At 39.0% G+C, this 26,623-nt stretch overlaps 1 protein-coding gene across 6 annotated transcripts in view; it reads left to right on the forward strand.

Annotated features, from left to right (window-relative positions):
* The window catches only part of APBA1 (amyloid beta precursor protein binding family A member 1), a 97,792-nt gene that overhangs the window by 2,284 nt on the left and 68,885 nt on the right, over positions 1 to 26,623 (forward strand). For all 6 annotated transcript variants that reach the window (XR_012159082.2, XR_012159080.2, XR_012159079.2 and 3 more), the window contains exons 2-4: positions 16,272 to 16,373; positions 20,908 to 20,947; positions 22,996 to 23,141. Coding sequence is in view for 2 of the 6 variants with exons in the window: in XM_073345184.2 (XP_073201285.1) it covers positions 16,272 to 16,373; positions 20,908 to 20,947; positions 22,996 to 23,141 (288 nt within the window). In the remaining 4 variants the exon portion in view is untranslated. The remainder of the gene's footprint in view (positions 1 to 16,271; positions 16,374 to 20,907; positions 20,948 to 22,995; positions 23,142 to 26,623) is intronic.

Here is a 26,623-nt window from a genome sequence, read left to right on the forward strand (position 1 = left end):
GGAAACTTTTAACTTGTAAGTGAATTGCAAGCTGGATCATGTCACATCACATAATGCCAACCCTTTGTAACAAAGAAGATTAATTGCAATAATTAATTTATATTATTCCAGAATAGAGTCAGATACTGGTAATCTTATTCCTGCTTGTGATCTCATTGCCTGCAGTGGGACTACTTGCTTAAGGAAAGGTAGAAGCAGGATTTGGCAACTACTGCCTAAAATAAATATAATTCCATTTTAACATCCTGGTTTTACAAGTGTTTTCTAGCTTTGTATGTATGGATTCCACATACAGTCATGGAAACTCTTAAAGTTATATCTGTGTATCTCTTTCTTAAAAGGAACAGGGCATTGGGAGCTGTGGCTGCTCAGCACCTCTAAAATCAAGCCTGTAATACTTGATAGAGTGTGTCATTGTCCATCAGTCGGCATATGACACTAGAATTGTGATATCCGGATACATAAGAGCTAAGGTGACTCATTCTGGCATGTGTTGTAAAACACTAGTTTATTTTTTATGATGTGAGTTTTTAAATCAAAAAATCATGATTATTTTTCTCTCATCATCTAAATATATGCCACATTAGTCCATGCATCATCTCATTACAGCTTTTGAGCAATAGATTCTTTGTGTTTTCTTTCTGCCATGACAGCAGTCACACAAAATACTCCTTGTTTTCCTAATGGTTTCAGGTTCACTATCCTAAAATACTGATGATGGCCTCAAGCACATTAGGTTGAAGGGATCCTGAAAGGGGCTGAGTTCTTCGTAATAGGTGCTGAGCTTGCTATGCTCCATTTGACTGCATTTCTCATGAGGATCCTCAGCACTTTGCAGAACTGGACCATGTATGTTGCACTTGTGGATCCTAATGTGGTGCGCTTGTATAGTGATGAAAGCAGGTGTTTCTCTAGGTCGTTATTTGCAACTGATATTACAGTACGTTAGACTGAGCTTTTTGGGTTAGGGGCCGTCTTTTGCTTTGTGTTTGTACAGCACCTAGCACAATGGGGCCCTGTTCCTCATTGGTGTCTTTTGGTGCTGCTGTAATACAAATAATAAATTATGCTGATAGTAGCCGAAGCTCATATGACAACTAGATGCTGATAGGCTTTCAGGCAGCCTAAATTCTGAGAAGCAGAAAGAGTGACTCAAACTAGCAATGTAGAAGATCTGTGGCAAACTGAAAGATGTACGTCCCACTTGAAGAGAAGAGAATGGGGGTTGGATTTTTTTTCAGTAACAATAGTTGCTACTTCTTGCAATGTTTGTGATGCTTCACTCAAGTATCACTTGGCACACACAGAAGTCTGAGTAAATCCATCTTCTTTAACAGAGGGTGGATTGAACTGCTTAGCAGCTTGCTGAACAAAATGGTATTGCCTTCACTAAGTGGATCAATTCTTATAATAAAAATACTGTAGAACCCTATTTATCAGACCATAGAATTTTTTTTTCCAGACAAACAAGATTTTGGAAAAATTAGGGGTTTTTCAATATAACTGATGCATTTCAAAAATGTAACTCAATTTAATCTGTAACTGTGGTTTTCAACTAAGAGGGGATTTGATTAATGGAGGTTTTATTTTACTTAGACTGATTTTATTTTACTTAGACTGATTTTTCAGAAGTACTGAAAATCTTAAAACTCTGACCATGGTCAGTACTCCAGCAAATCAGGCCCTTATTATATTACATTCTTTTCAAGTGTGTCCTACAAATGGTCTGTTTTCCCTCACAGCTCCTGTAGAAATCAGCTTTCATTTCCAAAATTACTCTTTCTTGTAAAATGTTTGCAATCCTTTTGTGCTGTTAACCAAATAGTGACCAAACCTTAAGATTAGAGTAATAGACTTGTGTCACTTAGCAAGCAGTTCTCTGAGAGGTGATAAAGCCATGGAGACAGCAGAATGATCTGCAGGTGACTGTATTAAATATAGCAGGTTTTGCTTTTTTTTTTTTTTTTTTTTTTAGCGGCAAGGGAAAGTAAATGTCACCCTGTACTGCTGAGCATTTGGATGATAGTGTTAAGATTGGATGCTTTGTAGGGGATAAAGTAGAAGGGTTCAGCAGCAGAGATAAGATGCTGGCTCACATTGGGGTGCTTAGAGTGGGGAACTAGCCAGCAGTTAGGAAGAGGGATGGAGATTATGTGAAGTAATGGATAGGATAAGCAGCTAGTAGAGGGATAGAGGAAGGAAGGACCAATTATGGATATGTGTGCTTGTCTTCAGGATACTCAGGGTTAAATCTGGTAGCAAGTTCCATTCATTCATATGTATTTTTCCCAAAACAAATGCTTAATGTTATGTATGAAAAACAGAATAAAAGTGCCAGCAGTCCAGCTCTTATGAGCAACTCTACAATAACTAGCTGTTATGCTCATGTGATGTAGAGAGGAGGGAAAAGATTTTTTTGTTTCAAACTTAACATTTATACCTATAAGCAGTGAATAAAAAAATGAATAAAATACCCAAATTTCCACTTAAGAAGGAGTGAGCCAAACTGTGTGCTGATACACGCCCTGTGCAATCCCACTAACTTCAGTGTGCTTCCACAGCAAGTGGGCCCAGAATTTGGCTCCATTAAATTTAAGTACAACGAGCTAAATTTTCACACATGCACGTGCACGCGAATCGATCTGTACTTCTGGATGTCCAATGTCCGGTGCAGCCCCAAGACTTGGATTTTCAGGTGCAAATCAGGTAGTTAGAACAGCACATCTTTTGGCTTTTCATGCACCTTTGTCTTTGGACCTCAAAAGACATGCAGTAGGATTTCCCTGGTATCAGTGCTTGCGTGTTTGGCAATTTCAATATTTTTCTTGCTTCTATTAGCAGAAATCCTTAAATTTTCTTTAGAATGTACAGCCATATCTGATTGCTAGACAGAGCTCTATAAGTGCCTCCTGTTTAACCCCCCCTTTTTTTTTCTTCTTGAACCTGCACAGTCACTGCAGCTGTGACACCAAGTAACTGAGACACGTCATGGAGAAAACCATGGAGCAGCAGAGTTAGGTTTCTTGCTCAGAATGCCTCGTCTCGTAGGTGCATATCATCCCCTTCTGCAGTAAAACCCGTGGCAGGGGACTCTAAAGGAGAAAATCTCCACACGCATTCCCTCATGAAAACACTAACATGTATATCAGAGGGGTGAGAGTGAGTGATGGGTACTGCCTCAGTCCTTGTAGATCCCCAGAGATGCATGTAGATTGATAGGATGCCAGGGCCATCTGTGCAGAGGCCTGTGTGCTGCTGTGGACCCCTACAGACCCATTCTATCCCAAAGTTCCCTGGCAGTGTCTCTCCGGTGGAGCCAAGCTGTCAGGGACTCCCCTGTTTGGCAATGGTAAGGGAGGTGTCACAGAGACAACTGACCCTGCTCCTCTGCACAATAACGGGGGACAGCTGTGTCTCGAGGGTCCCCTCAGTGCATGGATCTCAGAGGGCAAATGTGGACCATTTGAAGAGTAGTAGGCTGTGATCTTGCATACGAGGGATTTTAAAATTCAGCAAAACGCTCCGGTGTGTAATTTGTGTGGAAGACCCCATAGCACATCTTAAAATCCAAAGTAGTAACAGGATCCTCAGTTGGAGGGGAGTGAATTTACTGGATCCTGCTGCAGAAGGCCAGAGGACGCATCTGTCACTCTGACACATACAGATTGGCAGGTTGTTTCCTTCCAGAAGAGCACCTCTGTCTCCTCTTGGCCAGAGAAGAGGAGCATGCTGCCCTCTCTGCCTCTTGTCACTGGAGGTAAGAAACGATGATTAGTGTCTGACTGATGCCCTCATGTTCAGCTCTAGGAAGAGGGGATTGCTCTCTTCCAACTCAGTCACACATCCCTAGTGCATCGTAGACCAGTAACCCAAGTATTGTTGACAGTGAAGCATTTTTGGCTGTTGTGATTCCAAATCTTCAGTTTCTCAGACATCTCAATCACTGGTGTCCAAAGGCTGCATTCATGAGACTTTTTCCTTTGTATGCCACGTTCAGACAGTGAGGACTACTCTGAAATGAATATTGGTGTTGTTATAATGGTAAATTACACAGATGGATAGATTCTGCTTCACAAAACCAGTCCAGCCTTTGAAGACCAGCCTTTCACATACAAGGGAGCTGAGCTGCAGTGTTTCATGTCGTTCTGGTTCTGGGTCATAGACGTTTTGTTTAAACCTTAAATTTCTGTGTCACTGGTTTTTGTTAGTGCTGGTAACGCCAACACTGGAGCAGCTTCACAGAGATAAAAACATGTTTCAGGTTTTCCACAGCAGGAGTATTCTGTTATTAATGAGGAAATAGAGAAGACTGTTTTAAATAATTTAAGCAGGTTTCAGGTACTGGCTGAACTTTGAAAGAAAGAAGGAAAAGTGACTGACTATATTCATGTGCTATTGTTAGTGCTTTCTTTTCTAAGCAAAGGCTTTAAAGCTGCTTTTTGGAACTGATTTGAGAAGTCAAGTCTTCAGAGGGTGGCCTGTAGATATTATGAAGTCTTAAAATTATACAGCAGGCCCAGTAACCATGAACATTTTAATTGCAAGGGCAGAAGGCTTTATGCTGATTCATCAACCATGTAGGAGAAGGGAGATGTTTATCAATTATAGTGTTGGAAGAGACACACACTCCCTAAAACAGCTCAGGATAGTTAAATTATGGTGAATATTTGATTCAGAAGCCTGTGAATCATTTTTGTTTGTGTGTTCAGTTTTTAAATCATTTCTGGAAAGATAAAGGCAACTGGGAGTGTTTTTTCTTCATTGTAAACCAGAGCACTGCCTGTGATGCTTACCGTTATGAAGAAAGTCTCCTGAAGACGTGGACAAGAACTGAAGTTATTGCTTCAGATTGACACATGGTGTGCGGCTGTTGAGATTCAAAGACAAGTTAAACTCAGGTTACAGACATTAAGAGTGGAGGAAAATCTCACATAATGAGAGAGATAAATAGCCAGAACTGAGCCAGTTTCCAAGAATTCTGCAATGCCAGCTTTTGGTGTGAAGCACCCAGTCCACTGGCTAGATCTGACCCTCTTAATGTATTTATTGGTTTGCTGAACAAACACGGATTCTGTAGAATCTGAGGTTTAATTTTTAAAGGGACGTTTCTAGCCTTTGTGCTTGCAAAGAAAACCCTTCAGATTTGAACGAGTGGAACCTGTGCATGCAGTGGTGGTGTTGTGCTCTGCACAAGAACTCCTTTTCAGAGGTGGATTAAGGTCTCCTGGGACCCTGGGACAGAGCAAGTGGGGGGAGGGAGGAGCTGGTGACAGAATTGTAGCCCCACCCCACCCCTTCCACCTACTGTCCCACCCCATTCTGCCCCTTCCCCCTTGGCCTTGCCCCCGTTTAGCCCATGGTTCTTCCCCGCCCCCACTGTGACCCCAAGACTGGAGACGTTCTATCCCCCTGCCATGACCCTGGGGCCGCAGCGGGGAGTGAGAGCTCCTCCAGCCCTGAGGGCATAGCAGGGAGCGAGATCTCATCCAGTCCCAAGGCTGCTGCGGGGGGGTCCGGGTGCTGGGGCTTCTGCTGAGTACTGGGGTCAGGGCGCTGGGGCTTCCCCTGCCCACCCTGAAGCTTCTACCAAGACTCCAGCCTTCTGCCACCCCACAGTGGATTTCTGCTGCAATGCCCATTTTTCCAGAGCCCCCAATTGGCTAGGGCCCCTGGGCCCATTGGATAATCCACCCCTGTCCTTTTGAAGTCAGTGGAGGAAGTTCTGCATAGGGAGCATCTGCAGCAACAGGTACAGCTGCATTTATTTCATTGTGATTATTCCCACCAAACTTACTGGGGCAAACTCTCAAAATTCAGGTCAAAATTATACCTGAAAATGTGTTTGCACAACTAGTTTTAGGAGTGTTCTGTGCAGGCCAGTTGCACATATTTGGTAGGTTGTTATAGGCAGTTTTCAGCAAGGACAGATTTCTGAAAATTTGGTTTGCCCTATATCTTTATTTTAATGTCTACACCTATGTGCCCGCTCCTTAGCACATGCGGGAGGAGCCATTGAGAGCGCATCCAGCAGTGCATGTCTTTGAAAATGCAAGCATTATCTGAATATTCAGATACAGGCACAGATGCCTTTTTTTCTTTCATTTTCTATGATCATTTTTAAAACAAGAAAGTTAAATACAAAATACTCTTAATGCAAAAATATGAATAAAAATCCAAAAGGACCAAAGTCAGGAAACACAGAATGCTGATTCCTATACCTGCCATAACTGAGCCATATTGTACCTACTGTACTATTTTATTATTGTTACTGATATTTAAAATGCAATACTATAAATGTACACAGTATACACAGGTACATGTTGCCTGCCCCAAAAACAATATATATGTGGGTATAAAAATCTACAACATGCATTGTAATACAAGAGTACTTCTCCACAAGGAGCCAGAGCTACCATTGCTGAATAGGCCCAAACTTTGCATTTCCTGATGTATGACTGTTTAAAATTCAATAATAATGTATTAACGTGGTTTGAGGATTTAATGAATGTAAACAGTCAGTACCTGCCAAGTGTGTGTAATTATCTCTGAAGATTTCTGAAGAGATATACACTTGGAGCTGGAGACAAGGGACCTTTCTTGTAATATCTTGGGTCGGATTTATTGGAGGATAAATTATTTCCTGGAGAAACTCTACAACATATATAAGTAAAGCATACATCTTAATACATGTGTACATGTTTGTTAGTGTTGTTGTCTTAGCTGCCTTTTAACAATATCATTACCTTAACGTAGTAAAACAAAACCATCTAAAATGCATACTGAGGATGAGTTATGGAATAAGGAACTTTTCACCGATAGGTTTCAATCTCCAATCCAGTCCTGATAGGAAGTTTTCATCTAACACCTGTATCCTGGTCTGTGTGAAATGAATGGTTTTAGTGTAGTTTTTAATGGGCAGGGCACAAATCACAGTGGCGATTAACTGACCCCTTGTTGGCAGTCTTAGCAAAGAGACTCACATTTGACCAGATCAGAGTATTAGACTGAACTGTTCTGTCTGTATTGGGGGAAGAAGGGGAGCTGTTGTAGTGAGTGTCTGATGTCTCTGACTACCAGTTTCCATAATAATCCCCATATTCCACATACTTGTAACTTTCCAAAGTGTTCACATTTTGGGCTGAAATTTTCATGATTACTGTCTGCCCAAAAGGGATTCGTCTTGTTTTGGGAAAGTTCAAGCAAAAGCTCTTCAGTTGTTTTACATTAGTGAGAAGAGAAGTGAAAAACTACACTTTTCTCACTGTAAAATCAACATTATTCTTATTTAAGTTATGACAGCACCCAGTGATTTGACATTAAATATATTCTGTAAAATGTTACAGGATGCACAACAAAACTGAGTTAACATTGCTATTGGTACCCTATTTATTTTTTGTATAACATTCAACTGTCCTAGGTGCTTTACAGAACAAATAAGAGGAAAAGTTTCTGCCCAAAGCTCTTCCAATCTAATTTCCATACATTAACAGATAGGTGAGGGAGAAGTTGAGGAAGAGCCAGGGTTCCAATAATAAGATCATATGGTTACCCTTATGAGGCAGGTACATATCTTTAGGGTTCTGTTCAGGGAGTTGGGGTGAGAGAGAAAAATTATTAATTTACTGCCTATAGGCAATATGGCAGAAGGAGTGAGATATTTTTTGGAGTGGGCCTTTGACTCTAAAAAAAAAAAAAACAAGTGGAAAGAAAATGCAAGCTGAGACCTAGCAGGTTTCATCTAACCCCCTTGAAGACTTAGACATAGAAAAGTTGACCCTTGATTCAAATGGCACTACTGAATTTTGCTTTGATCAAATATTTGTGGATTCTCCATCCCCCCCAAACCTATGTGTGACAGTGCTAATAAGCTGTTTATGAAATCTCTAGGTATACTGCTGCTAAGAATGGGTAAACAACACCACTTTTCTAAAACAAGAACAGTTCGCTGTGACAAAAGAAGCTCCAGTATTCCTGATATATGTCTTCACAGGATATTCAGTTACATAGCAGGTTAAGCTGGATAGGTCTGACACAATGCACTGCTCTCTCATCTCCTGTTACCAGTTTCATTATTAAACCCAAGCACAAAATAACAGTGAAGCACTAGCTTATTCTCAGGTTTTAAGTGGAGGATGCTTTAGTTACACCTGGACAACACCAAAAACTTAATGGAGAATTTCTGGATGTACCAGGCTGAATATCGGAAAAGACAGGTAGGTGGAAAAGGAAGGAAGAGAAGTGGGGATGCTGCTCCCTTTTTTTCATGTTACTCCCTTTTATACAGCCATTCACAATTCTAATGAACATTAACGTTGGTACAGTAGATCAGTGGACACGTGTATAGTTTGTCTTGCCAGAGTTTGGTTCAGGCTTCTTAACTAGTTTCAAGATTATAAGAACAGTGCTACTACACATTCTTTTTAAATCATATGTTATAAAAGATATCACCTGGAAGAAGCTGAGCAAACTGCCCTTCCTGCTATTTTTTATTGAATCTCTTTTTTTGTACTAGCATGTGAGCTACCTATATATTGTAAGCTGCACACCGTATTGTGCATCGTACCTTTTGCTTTGTGATGCTAAATAAGCCAAATATGTATGAGTCTCTCCTAGACTGAACTTCCCTTCACCTCTATACAGGCGCTGTTTGGGGGTACCTAATGTTGCAACAGTACAGCAAGCTGTATATTGCATGCAGTCTGCTCTTTTAATAAATTTCTTTAGTGTTTTCAATCAGACTGCAGTCATCATCATAGAAAAAATCTTACAGTAAGAATGCAAACATTCCAAATAGAAGGCATTTATATGGTCTTGAATAGATGAATAATTCCAATACTTTTTAGATGTGTGTAGTTTAGTATGCGTTCACCCACACGGATTTGTAATGCTGATAACTCCTGGAGCAACAACGCAAAAAATTTTAAAATATCTGAACTCCTACATGTGGATGATACACTAACAACTAGGCTTATTTATTTATTTCTAATTGAGCATGCCTTGACAGCATTTTAAAGAACTATTTTGGGGACAACATTCAATGCTTAATCTGCTCTAAGTGTCTTTGTTTTGTTTGTTTTTTTGGTTTAAGACGCAATCCTACATTATTTGCTCACACAAAACTACCACCAGCACCATTGTTAGCTTGGCAGCATTGCACACCGGTTATGTTGTTTTAACACACATAAAAACAGAAACAGTAAAGTTTAGTTAGAAAAACAGGAATGGAAAAACAACACAGCTGAGTTAACTAGTGGAACTGTAACTTTTGCATTTCCTGACTCTTAACTATCTATGTAACTCTCTCCCCATGTAACTTGTCTGAACGCTGGGGAGCTTTCTTGGGTAGGGGAAGATTTTCCCCCCTCAGACCATGGTAGCAGAGCTGCATAGCCGAGAATACTTCAGCCTGAAGGCTCAAGTGTCTTCCACCGCTCTTGGTGTCCATTTTTAGAAAGACTCTTCACCTGTTCTTAATCTCTGTCTCCCGCTTCCTAGTCCATACTTTTACTCATAATAGAAGTTTCTACTGTACAGTCAACTTTCTGGAGCAAGATTTAGTGGATGTGAAGTCAAGGACTTCTGGCTTACCTAGCAGCAGGGTTGGCAGTTTCCTGAGACAAACTAATTTAGCACAGAGCGCTGGTAAATACCGGCTTAAACCTAGTTAAAACCGGGAAACTGGGGAAATTAATTGCATCCATGTCCAGCAAGTTAGCATAGAATGAATCTTTTCAAACTTTGGTTATATCCATTCAGAACTGAGGAACACGCTTGGTCTATCCACTACATCTAAGTTGGTTTTCTGTTGTAGAATGCTGTATAGGCAAATGGACCTGGACTAATTGTTTGCAACTCTGCCTGCTTCTGATTGTTTAATGCTTCAAGTCTACAACAATGCATTATTGTCATTTTCATACAATCAGATGTTTGACTTTTGTTTGTATAATATTAAAAATTGAAATTAATCCTGACGTGTAGGTTCTATGAGAAAATATCCAACCAAAATTTACACAAACATTCCAGTGTTCAGTATTATAATTACATATATAAGTATTACACCGACTGCAGTTTTACTTCAATTTAGGGTTGTTCAAATAAAATCTATGAATCTACTGCCTTATGTAACTACAATTTGAATATGTAACTAAAACTAAGTGTAATATGGTATGCATTAATGAAACCGTTTTTAAAATAGAAAATGCCTTTAAACTGGGACTAACTAGATTTTCATGGAATGGTGAAAAAATCATAGAATACTGCCTGGTAAATACTGCCTTTGGTAAATACCTGGTAAATATCATCCTGTCCCTATCTAGTGAAGATCTTAACGAAGGGGTGTTTTTAGTTAGTGGTTCCTGGTGCTTTATTGCTCACCTGTGAGGGGAAAATAGCAGAAGCTTATTTTTTATACCACAATATTTGGTAGGACCTCTAATTCTGTCCTCTTATTGGGTGTGTGTATGACTTGTACTAATGTTATTAGGAGTGTGTGTGTGTGTGAGAGAGAGATAAGAGGTTAGACCTTGTAGCCCAGGATCTGCATGGGTGCCTTTGAGTTGTCCTTAAGGCTAATATGAAAACAAGAAATGTTGTAAGAACCTACTGCTTGTGTAAGAACTCCCTTTTCATAACATAGTTCTGGAAACCAAGTTTCATCCCATTTGGAGGCAGAGGGAATCCATTCAAGTTCCTCTGCAGAGTCCGACAGTTTCTCCGAAATGAGGATTCCAGTGAAAAGAGCCAGGTTGGTCAGAGATATGACTGCCCCTAAACAGAGCCTAGCCCTGTCACAGTGTAAAGACATTGGTTGGCCCAAAGAAGAAGCAAGCAGTGGGGAAGGTCTTTTTTGTTTTGTTTTGTTTTTTTTAAAAGTTAGGAAACTAGTGATCAAATGTGTTAAATATCTGGTGTTGCCTGCTCAAGGTGGCAAACTTGAATGGGTTGATAAAGTTATGTAAGGACCCAAATGTGTGTGTGTGTTGGTGTTTTAGAGGGGACTGTGTAAGATTCCAATGTTTGCTCAGAACCCGACTTGCATAACTGTGCGAGGAGAATCTTACCTATATAGTCACACTATTGTACCTGTGAAAACTTATTTTGTAAGTACATCTAAAGGTGCTTTTGAAATTAGGACTTTATGGGTCAAATTCTGTGCTCACTTACAACTTATACAATTCCATTTTAATCAACCCCATTGATTCCACCCTTTGTATTTCCAGTATAGTAGTTGTCCTAAAATCCTTTCCAGTTTTGCCTTAGAGAACTAGATATGGCTTCTTCAGTATTAGCAGTGTTCCCTGTTACTCCCTTTTAGGTAGGATAATGGTTCCCAAACCATGGTCCACAGAGAGCTGGTTGATCACATCATGTTGGTTCTCTTTGCTATTCTCTTCACCAGCATCACATTGAAAAGAGTTAAAATACAACAGCTGGTTACCTAATATTACTTTCCCATGTAAGCAGTTGCTGTTGGTGGCTGGCACATGCCGGTTACATGACCATAACTGAGAGCAAGAAGAAGTCCCCATGATTAATGATTGGGAGGGAAGGTGGTCCATGAGACAGTTTCTCCATTAAGGATGGATCCACAATGTGAAAAGAAAAGAAAATTAGAAAACTTGTGGTCTAGACAATACTACAAATATGGAGGTAACATTTGGGACAGGGCCTCTTTTTTCCAGTGTTTGTACAGCTCCTAGCACTATGTGGTCCTGGTCTGTGGCTGGGGCTCCAAGGTGCTACTACAATAAAAATAATAAATAAATGACAATATTGTTATTATTTATTATTTATTTGTTAGGGCTGTCAAGCAATTAAAAAAATTAATCGTGATTAATCGTGATTAAACAATAATAGAATACCGTTTATGTAAATATTTGGGGATTTTTCTACATTTTCAAATATATAATTTCAATTACAACACAGAATACAAAGTGGACAGTGTTCACTTTATATTTATTCTTTATTACAAATGTTTGCGCTGTAAAAAAACAAAAGAAATGGTATTTTTCAATTCACCTTATACAAATACTGTAGTGCAATCTCTATCTTGAAAGTTGAATTTACAAATGTAGAATTATGTACAAAAAAAACTGCATTAAAAATAAAACAATTTAAAACTTTCAGGGTGGATTTGATTTAAATCAAATTGATTTAAATCATTAGTCAGGAAGACTCAATTTAATTGTGGATTTCTACATAAAAGTGCATTCTTATTAGTTGTTTTAACCTTAATACATATTCTTCACAACTCAGAGATAGATGTAGGTTTCATTTTTAGAAGGTACACACTATACATTTTTAAGTGATTTATTTTGAAAACTTTCCAGATTAATTTTACAGCTATATCGGAAAATGAATGATTGGTTATTTCATTTACCAAAGGTAATAGAAGCAGATATTTATGAAGTCAGTTCACCTCCCAAAATCTCCAATTCAACAGGTTAATCATTAATATTTGGAGGATTTTCTTACCTTGCTGTATTAGGAGGAAAACATCACCAGGCAGACATTTAAATTGTTTTATTTAACTGAAACAACAACCTTATGTATTCTAGATTTTTTTTTCTTCAACAGCAAACATAACAAAACAAGCATATGAATTTTTGAATTTCGTTAAACATTCAGGTTTTTTAAAATCAGGTTGGTTTTTGTTAAAATTGTTTTTAACTAAAATAGTTAAATGAAATATTTAAAAAAAAAATCGACTATGTCAGCCAGGTCAACATGCGAAACTTAAAATATTGGCTTCTGCAGCTAACTCAGTTGTCTTCACCTTCATTTTCTTGTTTGTTAATAATCTGGAAAAGAAAAACCAGCTTTCCTGCTTTTTCAGGACTCAAACGATTTCTCAATTTGGAATGAATTCGTCCAAAGGAAGAAAATATTCTTTCTACACCAGCAGAAGAAGCTACTGCTGTTAAAAGTGAGATTATCACTTCAACAGCCTCTGAATCCAAGTGCTTATGTGACTTCCACCAGTTCACTGGTTTGACTTTCTTTAAAACATCATCAACAAAAACATACATTTCTTGAATGGTTCTTATTCCCAAACTGGGTCTCTTTTATAGCCCGCTGCCATTATAGGTTTTCCCTTTTAGTGAGAGAATGGTATGGTAGATCTCAAATCAGTGAAGGCTACACTCAGAAAGACATCAAGACTTCTGGAATATGCTGCTCAAACAGTTTCACTTTTGTTTCTACTGCCTGTCCCTCCCTTCTCACATTTATCTCCAGACTTCTTCTCCTTGTCCAGATCTATTTCCCCCCCCCCATCAATCTTCTATTCGTTGAACTTTTTGAAACTTTGCACTTTTAGAGGCAGGTAAGGAATTGACTGTGTGTACACTAATTTGCAAAGAGACAATAGGGTTGATGTCTGTTATTTCTCGCCTCTGTATATTATTTATTTAAAACATTTTTGCTGTTAACAAGCATGTTATCTCTGGAGACACAAATCCACTGTTTGAGAACTGCAAAACTAAGAATCTCTGATGGTATCTTCCAGACTGAGCACTGAGTCCCATTGGGTAGATAGAAAGATTAACCTAAATAATCTATACAGAAGCCCCTGGAACCCCATAAGATTGAGTCCCTAATCCATGAACTATTGGAACTCATTTACAAAACTTTTCTTAAAAATTACATGAATATATTGTCTCATACTATAGAATTAGAATTTATAATCCCTATTCCATGATGAGATATCTTTGAGCTATAATGTATCTTTATCTTTAGATAGGTTTTTTTCTCAAAAAGCATTTTATCAAAAAAAAAAATCAGATTTAAATAAAAAAAAATTTTTTTTTTAAATCATTGATATTTTTATTCACCCTGAAAACTTTTAGAGCCTACCATCCACTCAGTCCTACTTCTTGTTCAGCAGGTCACCCAGACAAGCTAGTTTGTTTACATTTTCAGGAGATAATGATGCCCGCTTCTTGTTTACAGTGTCACCGAAAGTGAGAACAGATGTTCGCATGGCACTGGTGTAGCTAGTGTTGCAAGATATTTACGTGCCAGATTCGCAAAAGATTTATGTCTTCAACCATCTTCAACCACCATTCCAGAGGACATGCGTCCATGCTGATGATGGGTTCTGCTCAATAACTATCCAAAGCAGTGCGTACTGATGCACATTCGCTTTCATCATCTGAGTCAGATGCCACCATCAGAAGGTTGATTTTCTTTTTTGATGGTTCGGGTTCTGTAGTTTCCACATCTGAGTGTTTCTCTTTTAAGACTTCTGAAAGCATGCACCACACCTTATCCTTCTCAGATTATGGAAGGCACTTCAGATTCTTAAACCTTGGGTTGAGTGCTGGAGCTATCTTTAGAAATCTCACATTGGTATCTTCTTTGCGTTTTGTCAGATCTGCAGTGAAAGTGTTCTTAAAATGAACATGTGCTGGGTCATCATCCGAGATTGCTATAATATGAAATACATGGCAGAATGCGGATAAAACAGAGCAGGAGATATACTGTTCACCCCCAAGGGGGTTTCAAGTTGCAGTGGGGGAGGTTTAGGTTGGATATTAGGAAAAACTTTTTCACTAGGAGGGTGGTGAAACACTGGAATGCGTTACCTAGGGAGGTGCTGGAATCTCCTTCCTTAGAAGTTTTTAAGGTCAGGCTTGACAAAGCCCTGGCTGGGATGATTTAATTGGGGATTGGTCCTGCTTTGAGCAGGGGGTTGGACTAGATGACCTCCTGAGGTCCCTCCCAACCCTGATATTCTATGATTCTAAGGAGTTCAGTCAAAATTTTAGTAATGCATTATATTTTTAATGAGCATCATCAGCATGGAAGCATATCCTCTGGAATGGTAGCTAAAGCATGAAGGGGCATACGAATGTTTAGCATATCTGACACATAAATACCTTTCAATGCCGGCTACAAAAGTGCCATGCGAATGCTTGTTCTCAGTTTCAGGTGACACTGGAAATAAGAAGCCTGCAGCATTATATCCCATAAATATAAATAAACTTGTTTGTCTTAGCAATTGGCTGAATAAGAAGTAGGATTGAGTGGATTTTTAGGCTCTAAAGTTTTACATTGTTTTGTTTTTGAGTTCAGTTATGTAACAAAAAATATCTACATTTGTAAGTTGCACTTTCATGATAAAGAGATTGCACTACAGTACTTGTATTAGGGGAATTGAAAAATACTATTTCTTTTGTTTATCATTTTTACAGTGCAAATATTTGTAATAAAAATCATATGAAGTGAGCACTGTACACTTGTATTCTGTGTTGTAATTTAAATCAATATATTTAAAAATGTAGAAAAACATCCAAAAGTAGTTAATAAATTTCAATTGGTATTCTGTTGTTTAACAGGGTGATTAAAACTGCGATTAATCACGATTAATTTTTTTAATCGTGATGAATTTTTTTTTAGTTAATCGCATGAGAACTGTGATTAATTGACAGCTCTATTATTATTTTATTTAGTTTCTTAAGGCAATTGAAAAATGGTTAGAAGCAACCATGGAAGCCTGCTTCTGTTCAGTTGAGGCCAACCCTTCTGGCAAATCGCTCCTGAGCAATTGTACATACACCTGCTTCTTAAAGGGGCAGATTAGGACTCAGTATCTGAATCTTTAAATTTGCTACTTGTAAGTTCAAGATGAATAATCTTACTAAAGTTGCACCCCCACTTTCTGATCAGGCCCTCAGGGTTTCTTCACTCCTCTCTCGTAACAATTTCCATCTTGACTTAATGCATTTTTTTCTTGGGTTTTTTTTTTCTTTTCAAAATATTAGGCTGAATTGTTTGCAGCCTTCAATAAGCGAATTGGATAATTTGTTTGCATACACTACTTGTGTGGGGAGATGTGCTGTAATTGCAACTTAATTGAATGGCTGACAAGAAAAATCAAATGCAAGTCACAAATGTTCGTGCCAAACATCATAATTTCCCTTCCCCTTCAGCTTCCAAAATTATGTTTTCATGTCATGCTTTTTTGGTGAATGTTATTTACTCTGGATTTAATTTTAGTTCAATTTTCAACTTTTGTAGTTTATGGACAAATAAAATATTTCGTTTTCCTCATAAACATATAACTATTGAGGTAAAAAACAGTGGCATACTGAGAGTTCTGCATGTTCATTACCATACGAAACAGAGGCTGTAACAATGTAAACAGTGTTTGGCTGCTGTTATGTTTTTCATCTTTAATCCCTTATTCCCACTTCCAAATAAAACAGAGTGAGATTTCTACAGTGGTCGCTCAGTTTTTTTATTTAATTCTCTTTTCTTACCATATCTAGTCTCCATCTCCTGATTCCTCTTCACCCCGTGGTGCTGAATCGTCAAGTAGGCAACATCACCAAGATGTCTGTGGTACAGCAGAACCCTCCACTAATAAAGAGGTAGAGTGCGGTCTTTTTAAGAGAGACAGTCCTATTCCACTTACTGCTCATGTCTTTATATCTTCTTCTTCTTCCCCATCCTTGTATATGAAAAAAACAAAACTGGCATAAGTTATTGTTTTGTTCTCCCTCATGTTATGTGTCTCTGATTGAAACCCTAATTTAACACCGCTGTTTCTGATGGCTTTTTTTTTTTTTTTTTTTCCTGCAGTGATGTTTGTGTAACAGGCTTAGGAGAGTTGATTTATTTAAGAGCAGCCAATGTCCCCTCTGTACTGGGGCAAGAGGAGGCAATATTTTCTTTTCCCTCTCTTTACAGAGTGTCCTGCTACAAAGGAGGTTACATTTCTTACACCATGTCTACACTAGCGCTTATGTCACCAGAACTTTTGTCGCTCATGGGGTGTGAAAAAGACACACCCCCTGAGCAACATAAATTTTGCTGGCATAAGCGCTCATGTGCACAGCACTATGTCAAAGGGAGACGCTCTCCCGCCGACATAGCTAATGCTGCTCGTTGAACTGGTTTTATTATGTTGACGGGAGAGCTCTCCCGTTGGCATATCGCCGCTACACGAATGATCTTACAGCAGCACAGCTGTACTGGTACATCGGTGCCTCTATAAGCATATAAGTGTAGGCATGGTCTTAGTCAGGATGATAGGCCTGCCAAAATAAATAAATATTAATACAGCACTGTTCCTATTAGTGTTGCTCCCTGTTTCATCAGCAGGGAAGTAGAATCGCTGAAGTGTGAAGTGATTTGCCCAAGTGCAGGCAGTGATTCAGTGGCAGGACTGGGAATAGAATCCAGGAGTTCCTGACATTGGACCCTCAAAAGTGCCTCTATCATGCGAAGACTAACCTGTACATGGTTAACTTTACAAACTGTGAATGGTCCTGTTTGTGTCAATGGGACAACTGAGAATGTGGAAAATTTATCATGTGCATTTAGTCTTTGCATATTGTGCCTGGGGAACTATATGAACAGAAAAATTGCAGTTATCTTCGTTTTTTAATTTCTAACTTTAATAAATACAGTGCAAACAAAGAAAAACTTCAATTGTAGAAAGCAGGTACCATCTAACTATCAGTTTGTATTGTAGTGTCTATGCACTGGTCAGTTTTCTACAGATATAGAAACTGGCTGAGAATTGAAATTCCAAGTAATAATAGTCATATCCATCTTTTCTTTGTTTCAAATTTGACAAAAAGGATAGGCCTATGATTTATGAATTATATTTTTAAATCTTTATTTACATTTTGGGTGGTGATGGCTTTCAGAAGGTTTAAAGCTATACCAAAGTCTTTGAGAGTGTTAGTTTTGTGCTTTGATCTGTGATATTCTTTGCTCATTAGAGTCTTTGGCTTTCATTAAAGTACAGATTTAGTAATGTCAGATAATCCATTTTTGACTACTAACAGTTATTAGACATCATTAGTCATAGTCCAGGTGTTAATGAAATAAAATGCTACCCATTTTAGTTTTGAGCATTAGATTGTATACAGTATCAGGGTAATAAACCAGTTTTTATAGTAGGATATGTTGCAGAAGTAATTTCTTAGGGTTTTTTTTTTTTAAATCAGTGTTGCATTCTTCTGTACATCCCTTACAAATAGCAATAGTAAAAGTAAACCTCTTTGCTTATGGGAAATAGTTGTATGTCTGAACAAAACCTTAATTTTAAAGAAATCTAATGTTTTGTTCAACAGAACAAATCCAACAAACATTACCTAGTTCTTTTATGAAGTTATATTTTCTACACCAGGATTTAAAGATACATATTTCTGTGTTTAAGTGACATCAGGTGATGCCGCCTGTTATTTCTAGTACCAAAAGATTCCCAAATAAAACTACTAGAATTAAAGATTTTTTTTATTTTATTTTTTAATTTTAACATTGTTGCAGTTAATAAATATGTTAAACATTTAATTTGATGTTGGTTTACTCAACTTTATCCCAAAAGGAAATTCTGCGGGGCAATCAGATTCCCCGATGGCTTACCAACATGAATTGATTAATACTAACTAAATAAAACTTCAGACAGTCAGTTGAGCCCTTGAGTCTGTTAATTAGAAAAATGTATACTTTCAAACTGCACTTGCATGGATAAACTTGTTGTTTTCTGAACCACACAATCGGTCTGTCTCTGTACCTGTCAGAATGCAGCCAGTCAAGCTGTTGTGTACTGCACTGACAGCAATCAGATAAAATTATCAAAATCAACATGTATCATGGGTTTAATAAAAATAGTCATTGTAATAGACAGGATGATCTCAGGGCAGCTCTCCTGCTTTGACAATAAATGTTTCCCAACACTTAATTTTCCTTAAATGTGTTTAGCAGCAGGAGGCCATTATTCAGTGACAACTTTGTCCTCTGTTGGCTTTATCTCTCAGAAGAAGAAAGCAAGTATTTCAATGTTGCCCTGATATCCTTATATCATGCCCTGATTAAACTTTTTTCTGCCACCAACAGCTGTTTTTATAACAAGCCCAGTGTAATAAATTGTAAAATACTACTACTCAGAGAATCTATGTAGTAAGAAATGGAAAAGATTTACTGGGTCATTTAGTCCATCTTCTTGCCACTTAGGTGCAATTGCCTGACTGAGAGCTTGGTTTACATTTTTATATACATATAATACCGGGTAAATTGTTCAGCATAAAAAAGGATAATAAATTTCCTATGTACTGTAAGTGAATATTCAAAAGTACTTGCACCTCATATGAGATATTGGGCTTGATCCTGAGTTGTCACTGATTTTCCACTGGTATAATTATATTGAGAAATCAGTGGAGTGAATGCTGATCTACTTCATTGTGGAATTAGGATTAGGCATATCAACATCTTGTAATCCTTGGTTTCTCTAGAATTCTTGTCACAAACATGTGTAATAGCAGGTTTCAGAGTAACAGCCATGTTAATCTGTATTCGCAAAAATAAAAGGCGTACTTGTGGCACCTTAGAGACTAACCAATTTATTTGAGCATAAACTTTCGTGAGCTACTGTTCACTTCATCGGATGCATTCAGTGGAAAATACAGTGGGGAGATTTATATACACAGAGAACATGAAACAATGGGTGTTACCATACGCACTGTAACGAGTGATAACTTAAGGTGAGCTATTTCCAGCGGGGGAGGGGGAAGAGGGGAACCAGCTCTCCTAATGGTAATAGCTCACCTTAGGTGATCACTCTCATTACAGTGTGTATGGTAACCCCCATTGTTTCATGTTCTCTGTGTATATAAATCTCCCCACTGTATTTTCCACTGAATGCATCCGATGAAGTGAGCTCTGGCTCACGAAAGCTTATGCTCAAATAAATTTGTTAGTCTCTAAGATGCCACAAGTCCTCCTTTTCTTTATATGTAATAGCAGCACATGTTGCAGTGCGCTATGTACCCTACATACTTCTGACATAGAAATTGCCTTTAACAAATATCCTCAGCTAGGCTTACTTCTAAGTGTAACTAAATGATGAGTATTACTGCAGTTAGAGCTGGTAGGTGTATGAAGCCTTTCATTGGGCTTTTTTCTAGAAGTTATAAATCGAAATGCCCCTCTGCCGTGTACATTGGCCAAACCGGACAGTCTCTATGCAAAAGAATAAATGGACACAAATCAGATGTCAAGAATTATAACATTCAAAAACTGGTAGGAGAACACTTCAACCTCTGTGGCCACTCAGCAGAAGACGTAAGGGTGGCAATTTTGCAACAGAAAAGCTTCAAAACCAGACTCCAACGAGAAACTGCTGAGGTTGAATTAATATGCAAACTAGATACCATTAACTTGGGTTCGAATAGAGACTGGGAGTGGCTGGGTCATTACACATATTGAATCTATTTCCTTAAGCTAAGTATCCTCACATCTTCTTGTCAACTGTCTAAATGGGCCATCTTGATTATCACTACAAAAGTGTTTTTTTTTTTTCCTCCTGCTGATAATAGCTCATCTTAACTAATTAGCCTCTCACAGTTTGTATGGTAACTTCCAACTTATCTCTGTGTGTGTGTGTATATATAATGTTCCATTCTATGCATCCAATGAAATGAGCTGTAGCTCACAAAAGCTTATGCTCTGATAAATTTGTTAGCTTCTAAGGTGCCACAAGTACTCCTTTTCTTTTTGATAATATTGCAAATCCTTTTAAATATTCCCAGATTATTATTTTTAGTTTGGAATTCCAAGTACTTAAAAATGTGACTTATTAGGCACTATTCCTGTTATTCCTATATAGATCAGAGCACCTCTTGGCACTCAGAAATGTGCTGTCTAGTACCAGACTCCGGGTAGAACTGCTTAATATATGAAAATGATAATAATATAGATTACACTTCAGGATAATAACTCCTTAATAATTGCTGATATTTAAAATTTTTCCTAATCTGTCAGTTGTCCTTTGCTAATTAACTGTCACTATGTTTTGGGGTTTTATTGTTTTTTGTTGTTTTTGCATGGAACGATTTTTAATGCATATTTGAGCATGCTTTGTTCTGTTTGAAATCCTGTTTGTCTTAATTACAGTCCAGAAAAAGTTTGGCTTCATTCCCAACCTATGTTGAAGGTAAGCAGTGAAAAATATAATTTTGAATGTATAACACTGTCCATATTATAATAGAATTCTTTTGTACAAGTAAAAATGCAAGAAGTCTATGGACTGTGAAGGTAAATGTTAACTAGGGCTGGGTGAACTTGTTTAGATCAAAAACGAACCAATCCAGAACTTGAACCAAACCCCAGAACTATTTTTTTGGAAGTTAGAAAAGTGTAATTATCTTTTATTTTGTAATGTTTCATTAGTGGTCCCAGCCCAGTTCCTAAGGGATGGGTGACAACATCACATAAGGCACCACTGGAATTTTCAGTAATCCATAGCACCTTTCTTGGAATTCACAACACACTGGATGTGCATGGAGGCTGAACTACCCTCTGATGACGAAGGATGGAGGTCAGACTAGATGATCATAATGGTCCCTTTTGGCTTTAAAATAAAGTAAAAACATCAATGGTCTCTCCAGGGTTGAGCTTTATTGGCAGGGCTGTGGTGGTGGTGGGGAATGTCCATTGCCCATGCTGTACCTGTCCAGTGGATAAATAATTTTTTTAAAATTATATATATGAGGTTCACCCATCACTAGAATTAACATAAGCACATTCATACTTGTATGTTCTGTGTGTACACATAAATATTCAGCTGCATGCCATTAATTATAAATAATATAAAGGTAATGATAGCATGGAACAAGCAGGGAAATTCTAAGTTAATTTTGCTACTTTGTCCTTAAAACTCTTGCAGTTGGCCTTTTGATTTATATAAGATGAGAGTTGAAGCCAACCTCAGATTTCTGTCTTGGGATTCCTTGGATTGTTTTCCAATATGTTGTATTTGGAAGGCTGTACAATAGAAATACATTTTACAGAATTTCAGAAAGCTGATTCAGTCTTTGAGGTAGATACTGTAAGTCCTCAGAGTGGGTTTTTTCATATTCATAAGAAAAATAAAATGTCACTACTTTAAATTTTATGACAATAAAATGTTGATAATTATACAAAAATGAATTCTCGCAGAAGTAAATGCTATGTATATTTTAATTAAATTTGAAACCAGATTTTTCTTTCTTGCATACCGATAAGCAGTGTGTTACATGAAGCTACCTTCGAGATCAAAGAGATTAAAGAGAAAAATCCAGTTCCTAGTAGATGAAATATCCAAGGGGAGAATACTGCTTCAATTTTAAAGTGATCAGTCTGAAAAACCATAGATCATGTAGATATTATAAGGACTCGTCCTGCAAGGGACTGAGTGCCTCCTGATCAGCATCATAAGCTTGCACTGACACCAATGGGAGTTGAGGTTTCATGGCAACTTGCAGGACCAAGTCAATAGTATGTATTAGCCCAAGCATAAATCCCTGACTTGGCACATCTAGATTCAGAGCCTATAGCAAAGAGAGTTTCTTTATCTAAATCAAAATTATCCCTCCTGAAGAGATCAATCCCCCCGTATGACTTTTGTGAGTAGGTCTGGCATAAAACTATATACTTTTCAATGTGATGTCACCGATTTTAACTCCACTCTGGGGGAAAAAATCATACCTATAAAATGCTCTGAGGAGATTCCACTGCTCATCATTCCAATTATGGTCCGTGCTTGAATAATAGAGGTGCTGTTGGTTGATACTGAGTTTATGTTCCTATTGTTCTTTTTATTTTAGACTCTAGCTAAAGATATGATAAGATATGATTATCTTAGTCAAAAACATAAGGATGTTGGATGTAGAGAGAGAGAGAGAAATGAAAACGCTTTGTATTTTTGTAGGAATGAAAATACATTGTTTATTTTGCTCTAGTTAACCTTGCCTCATGGAGCAAACTATTGTGGGAGGCAGGTTGGATGAGCAATTGCGATTTCTACTGTAGAGATGTTGAAAGTACTTTGCTCAGTGTTTTTGTTTGCCTTGATTGAACGTTTTGGTTGTCCTGCCTTCATGCTAACTCTAAGTAGCTCAGAGCAGCGTTTATAGCCATCAGATGCAGGCTAAGTAGTGCAAGTGCTGTTTCTCTCCATGGTAAAACATAATTTTGCTCAGCAATTGGTTTTCTGTGTTATAGTTCCTGGACCCTGTGATCCTGAAGACTTAATTGATGGAATTATTTTTGCTGCCAATTACCTTGGCTCCACTCAACTCCTTTCTGACAAAACTCCCTCCAAGAATGTGCGAATGATGCAGGCTCAGGAAGCTGTTAGCAGAATCAAGGTGAGGAATGTATCTTGCTGTTCATGTGATTTGGTGTTTTCAGACTGCAGATGCAGGTGTTGCATGCTTACCCAGGTATTCCTCCCTTATTGTTACATATTGTTTCAAAGGTTAGGTGCCAGTTTATCCTTTCTTCTGAAAGAGATTCATCTGATCTGTTTAGTCTGGTCTTGGGACTTGAGCAGGAAGGAGGATTCACTGGATAATTTGGTTCAATACGCCTTTCATAGTCTAGTCATCAAAGCTTATGGTGATCTAAATGGTGGTGTAAGTTATATCATAGATGTAAGATGTGAGAAAATAGGTTTAGCTGGAAATTTTATACTGTATATGCTGCTTTTGCCTATGCTCTAATTTGGCATTCGGTGAAAGTTATGCTACTTTAACAGTCACACCCGTTTTCAGACCACTTCACGCGTAGGCAATCACAGCAGCCAGAATGCTGTAAGAAATAGTTCATGCAACCTCGGACATTAAACCTTGGACATTCAGAACCTATGGTGAAAGAATAAATATTGGCCAGGTCACCAGGCTTATTCTCTAATTTGAAACTGAAGATGCCATAAATTCTTTAATTTCCACTTGGCCACCTGAGATGGACAGTTGATTGTCTCATTCTAAGGAAGGTAGTTCTGAAAGTGCAGGACCCTTCTAGTATTGGTCTGCATTGTCAGCACTGGGTATAATCTTAAGTCTCACGTGTGTGGGTGTGTATGTGTATTGTGCCGTGCTTTGTTTCTTAAATACTTTTCTAAAAGGATGCTGTAGTTTTGAGAGACACTTTTTCCACTGCTGCATAATGGTATTTCATATTGCTTACAATAATTCAGTTACCAAATATCTGATCAGAAAATATATTTTCATCAGTTCAATATCAAAACGTTCACAGGTCGCTGGTATCCAAAATAATGAACACCCAATACAGGATGTGTTTGATAACATTGTAAATGGTGCTGGTAGTGCAACTTGTTATTAAGATTGCCCAACACTTCCCACAATAAGACTCTGTTTTTAGTTGCTTCTAATTTTGCCAAGATTTACTCACCAGCAGGGGAGTGGGGTGGGAGGAGGTATTTTTTCATGCTTTGTGTGTATATAAAAAGATCTTCTACACTTTCCACAGGATGCATCCGATGAAGTGAGCTGTAGCTCACGAAAGCTTATGCTCAAATAAATTGGTTAGTCTCTAAGGTGCCACAAGTCCTCCTTTTCTTTTCACTTGGGCTGAAATTCTGCCTCAAGCTGAATTTTTTTCTGGAAAACTTCAGCCAAAACTGTTTGATCATTTCTGAGAATGAAGCTAGGGAAAAATGTTATGTTATGTCATGTTAAAAAATTCTGGTGACTTCTCTTTGAGAAGCTCTAGTGTCCCTGCTCATGCTTTAGAGTAGGGACTTGAAATTTGGCAGAACAGTGGCCTTTCTGTTCAGTATGAGCCTTTTGCCATCTCTATGAAAGTCCTCCCAAACAGGGCCAAGTTATAAGCCTTTGAAAAATCACAGTTCACACATGCTCAGTAGAAGCTTTGATTTTAACAGCTACAATTTCAGAAGATTTTATCCTAATTGAGCATGCTTCACCTTCTCACAGTTCCTGTTGCTGATTAGACTCCACTGAGCAATGGAGCATGCCCAAGCCTGGCATGGGCAGGGGATCTGCGGTATGCTTTTCCACCAATCCCTCTTATCAGCAAAGTCCTGTCAAAAGATCAAGAGGGACAAGGCTCGTGTCATCGTGGTCGCCCTGGCGTGGCCTCGCCAACACTGGCATGGGACGCTTATGGACCTAGCCATAGCCACCCCGAGGCTACTGCCCAAATACCTGGATCCCCTGTCTCAGGACCACAGTTGGCTCCTGCACCCGAACCTCACCCTGCTTCACCTCATGGCTTGGCTGCTGCATGGCTAACCCAGAGAAGCAAGCCTGCTCCAGTCAGGTGCTGCAGATTCTCTTGGAAAGTAGGAAGCCCTCAACTAGAGCGACATACCAGGTTAAATGGAAGTGGTTCTCCTGTTAGGCGGTGGAGTGGGGTATCTGTCCAACCCAGTCATCTCTCCAGTCCATCCTGGATTACCTGCTCCAGTTGAATAATCAGGGCCTCACTTTCTCCTCCATCAAGCTTCACATGGCAGCATTCCACCGACATGTTCAAGGTTGGTCAGTGTTTTCACATGACATGATGGTCAGGTTCCTGAAGGGCCTGGAAAGGCTCTTCCCGCCGATCAGAGACCTGGTTGTCCAATGGGATTGCAACCTGGTCCTCTCAAGGCTCACCCCTTTGAACCTTTGGCCTCATGCTCCCTCTCTGTGGAAGGTGGCTTTTCTGGTGGTCATTACCTCAGCGAGGGTCTCCAAACTGTGGGCCCTCACGTTGGAGTCACCATATACTGTTTTTACAAAAACAAGGTTCAACTGTGGCCCTATCCAGCCTTTCTGCCCAAGGTGGTGTCCTCCTTCCACATCAACCAGGATGATATCCTCCCAGTGTTCTGTCTTAATCCACAGTCTCTTGCCAGGAGAGGCGGCTACCCGGTTTGGATGTTCGACGTGTGCTGGCTTTCTATCTGGAGCACACCAAACCTTTCCACAGATCGACTCAGCTCTTCATAGCAGTAGTGGAAAGAATGAAAGGCCTTCCTGTATCCTCTCAGAGGATCTTAAACTGGATCACCTCTTGCATATGTACCTGCTATGAGCTGGCTCAGGCCCAACCGCTGTCGATTGTGAAAGCCCACTCTACCAGAGCGCAAGCATCCTCGGCAGCCTTCCTAGCCCATGTCTCTATCCAGGACATCTGCAGGGCAGCAACGTGGTCTTCGGTGCACATGTTTACCATTCATTATGCCATCACCCCGTAGGCCAGAGACGATGCTGGGTTCAGCAGGGCTCTGTTGCAGTCTACATGTCCGTGAACTCCTACCCATCTGTGGTGGTACTGATTGGGAGTCCCCTAGAATGGAATGGACGTGAGCAAGCACTCAAAGAAGAAAAGACAGTTTCCTTTTTCTCATAACTGGTGTTCTTTGAGATGTGTTGCTCATGTCCATTCCATAACCCGCCCTCCTTCCCCACTGTCGGAGTTCCCAGCAAGAAGAACCTGAGGGTGGGGGGAGCCAGCAGTGCCTCTTATACCGTGGCATATGCATGCCACTTCAGAGGGCACCAGAGCCAGTCCGCTACAGATACCACTGAGGGAAAAACTTCTGGCACCGGTGCACGTGGCAAGCTTACACACCTAGAATGGAATGGATATGAGCAACACATCTCGAAGAACACCAGTTACGAGAAAAAGGTAACTGTCGTTTCCTGAGTCTTGCTGTTCCTCTGCTGTGAGCAAATCTCTGTGAAGCCCACTGAAAAAGTGTGTTTCTAATCCCCCTCTAGCACTAGTCTACACAGAGGATGACAAATTGCTGCTATTATCTGTTACTCCATGTGCAAAAGTGGCAGAGGTCTGTGTGGTGGATCAAAAGGTTCAACCT

The sequence above is a fragment of the Lepidochelys kempii genome, chromosome 5 (genome assembly GCF_965140285.1).
Source record: "Lepidochelys kempii isolate rLepKem1 chromosome 5, rLepKem1.hap1, whole genome shotgun sequence".
Taxonomy (NCBI): Eukaryota; Metazoa; Chordata; order Testudines; family Cheloniidae; genus Lepidochelys; species Lepidochelys kempii.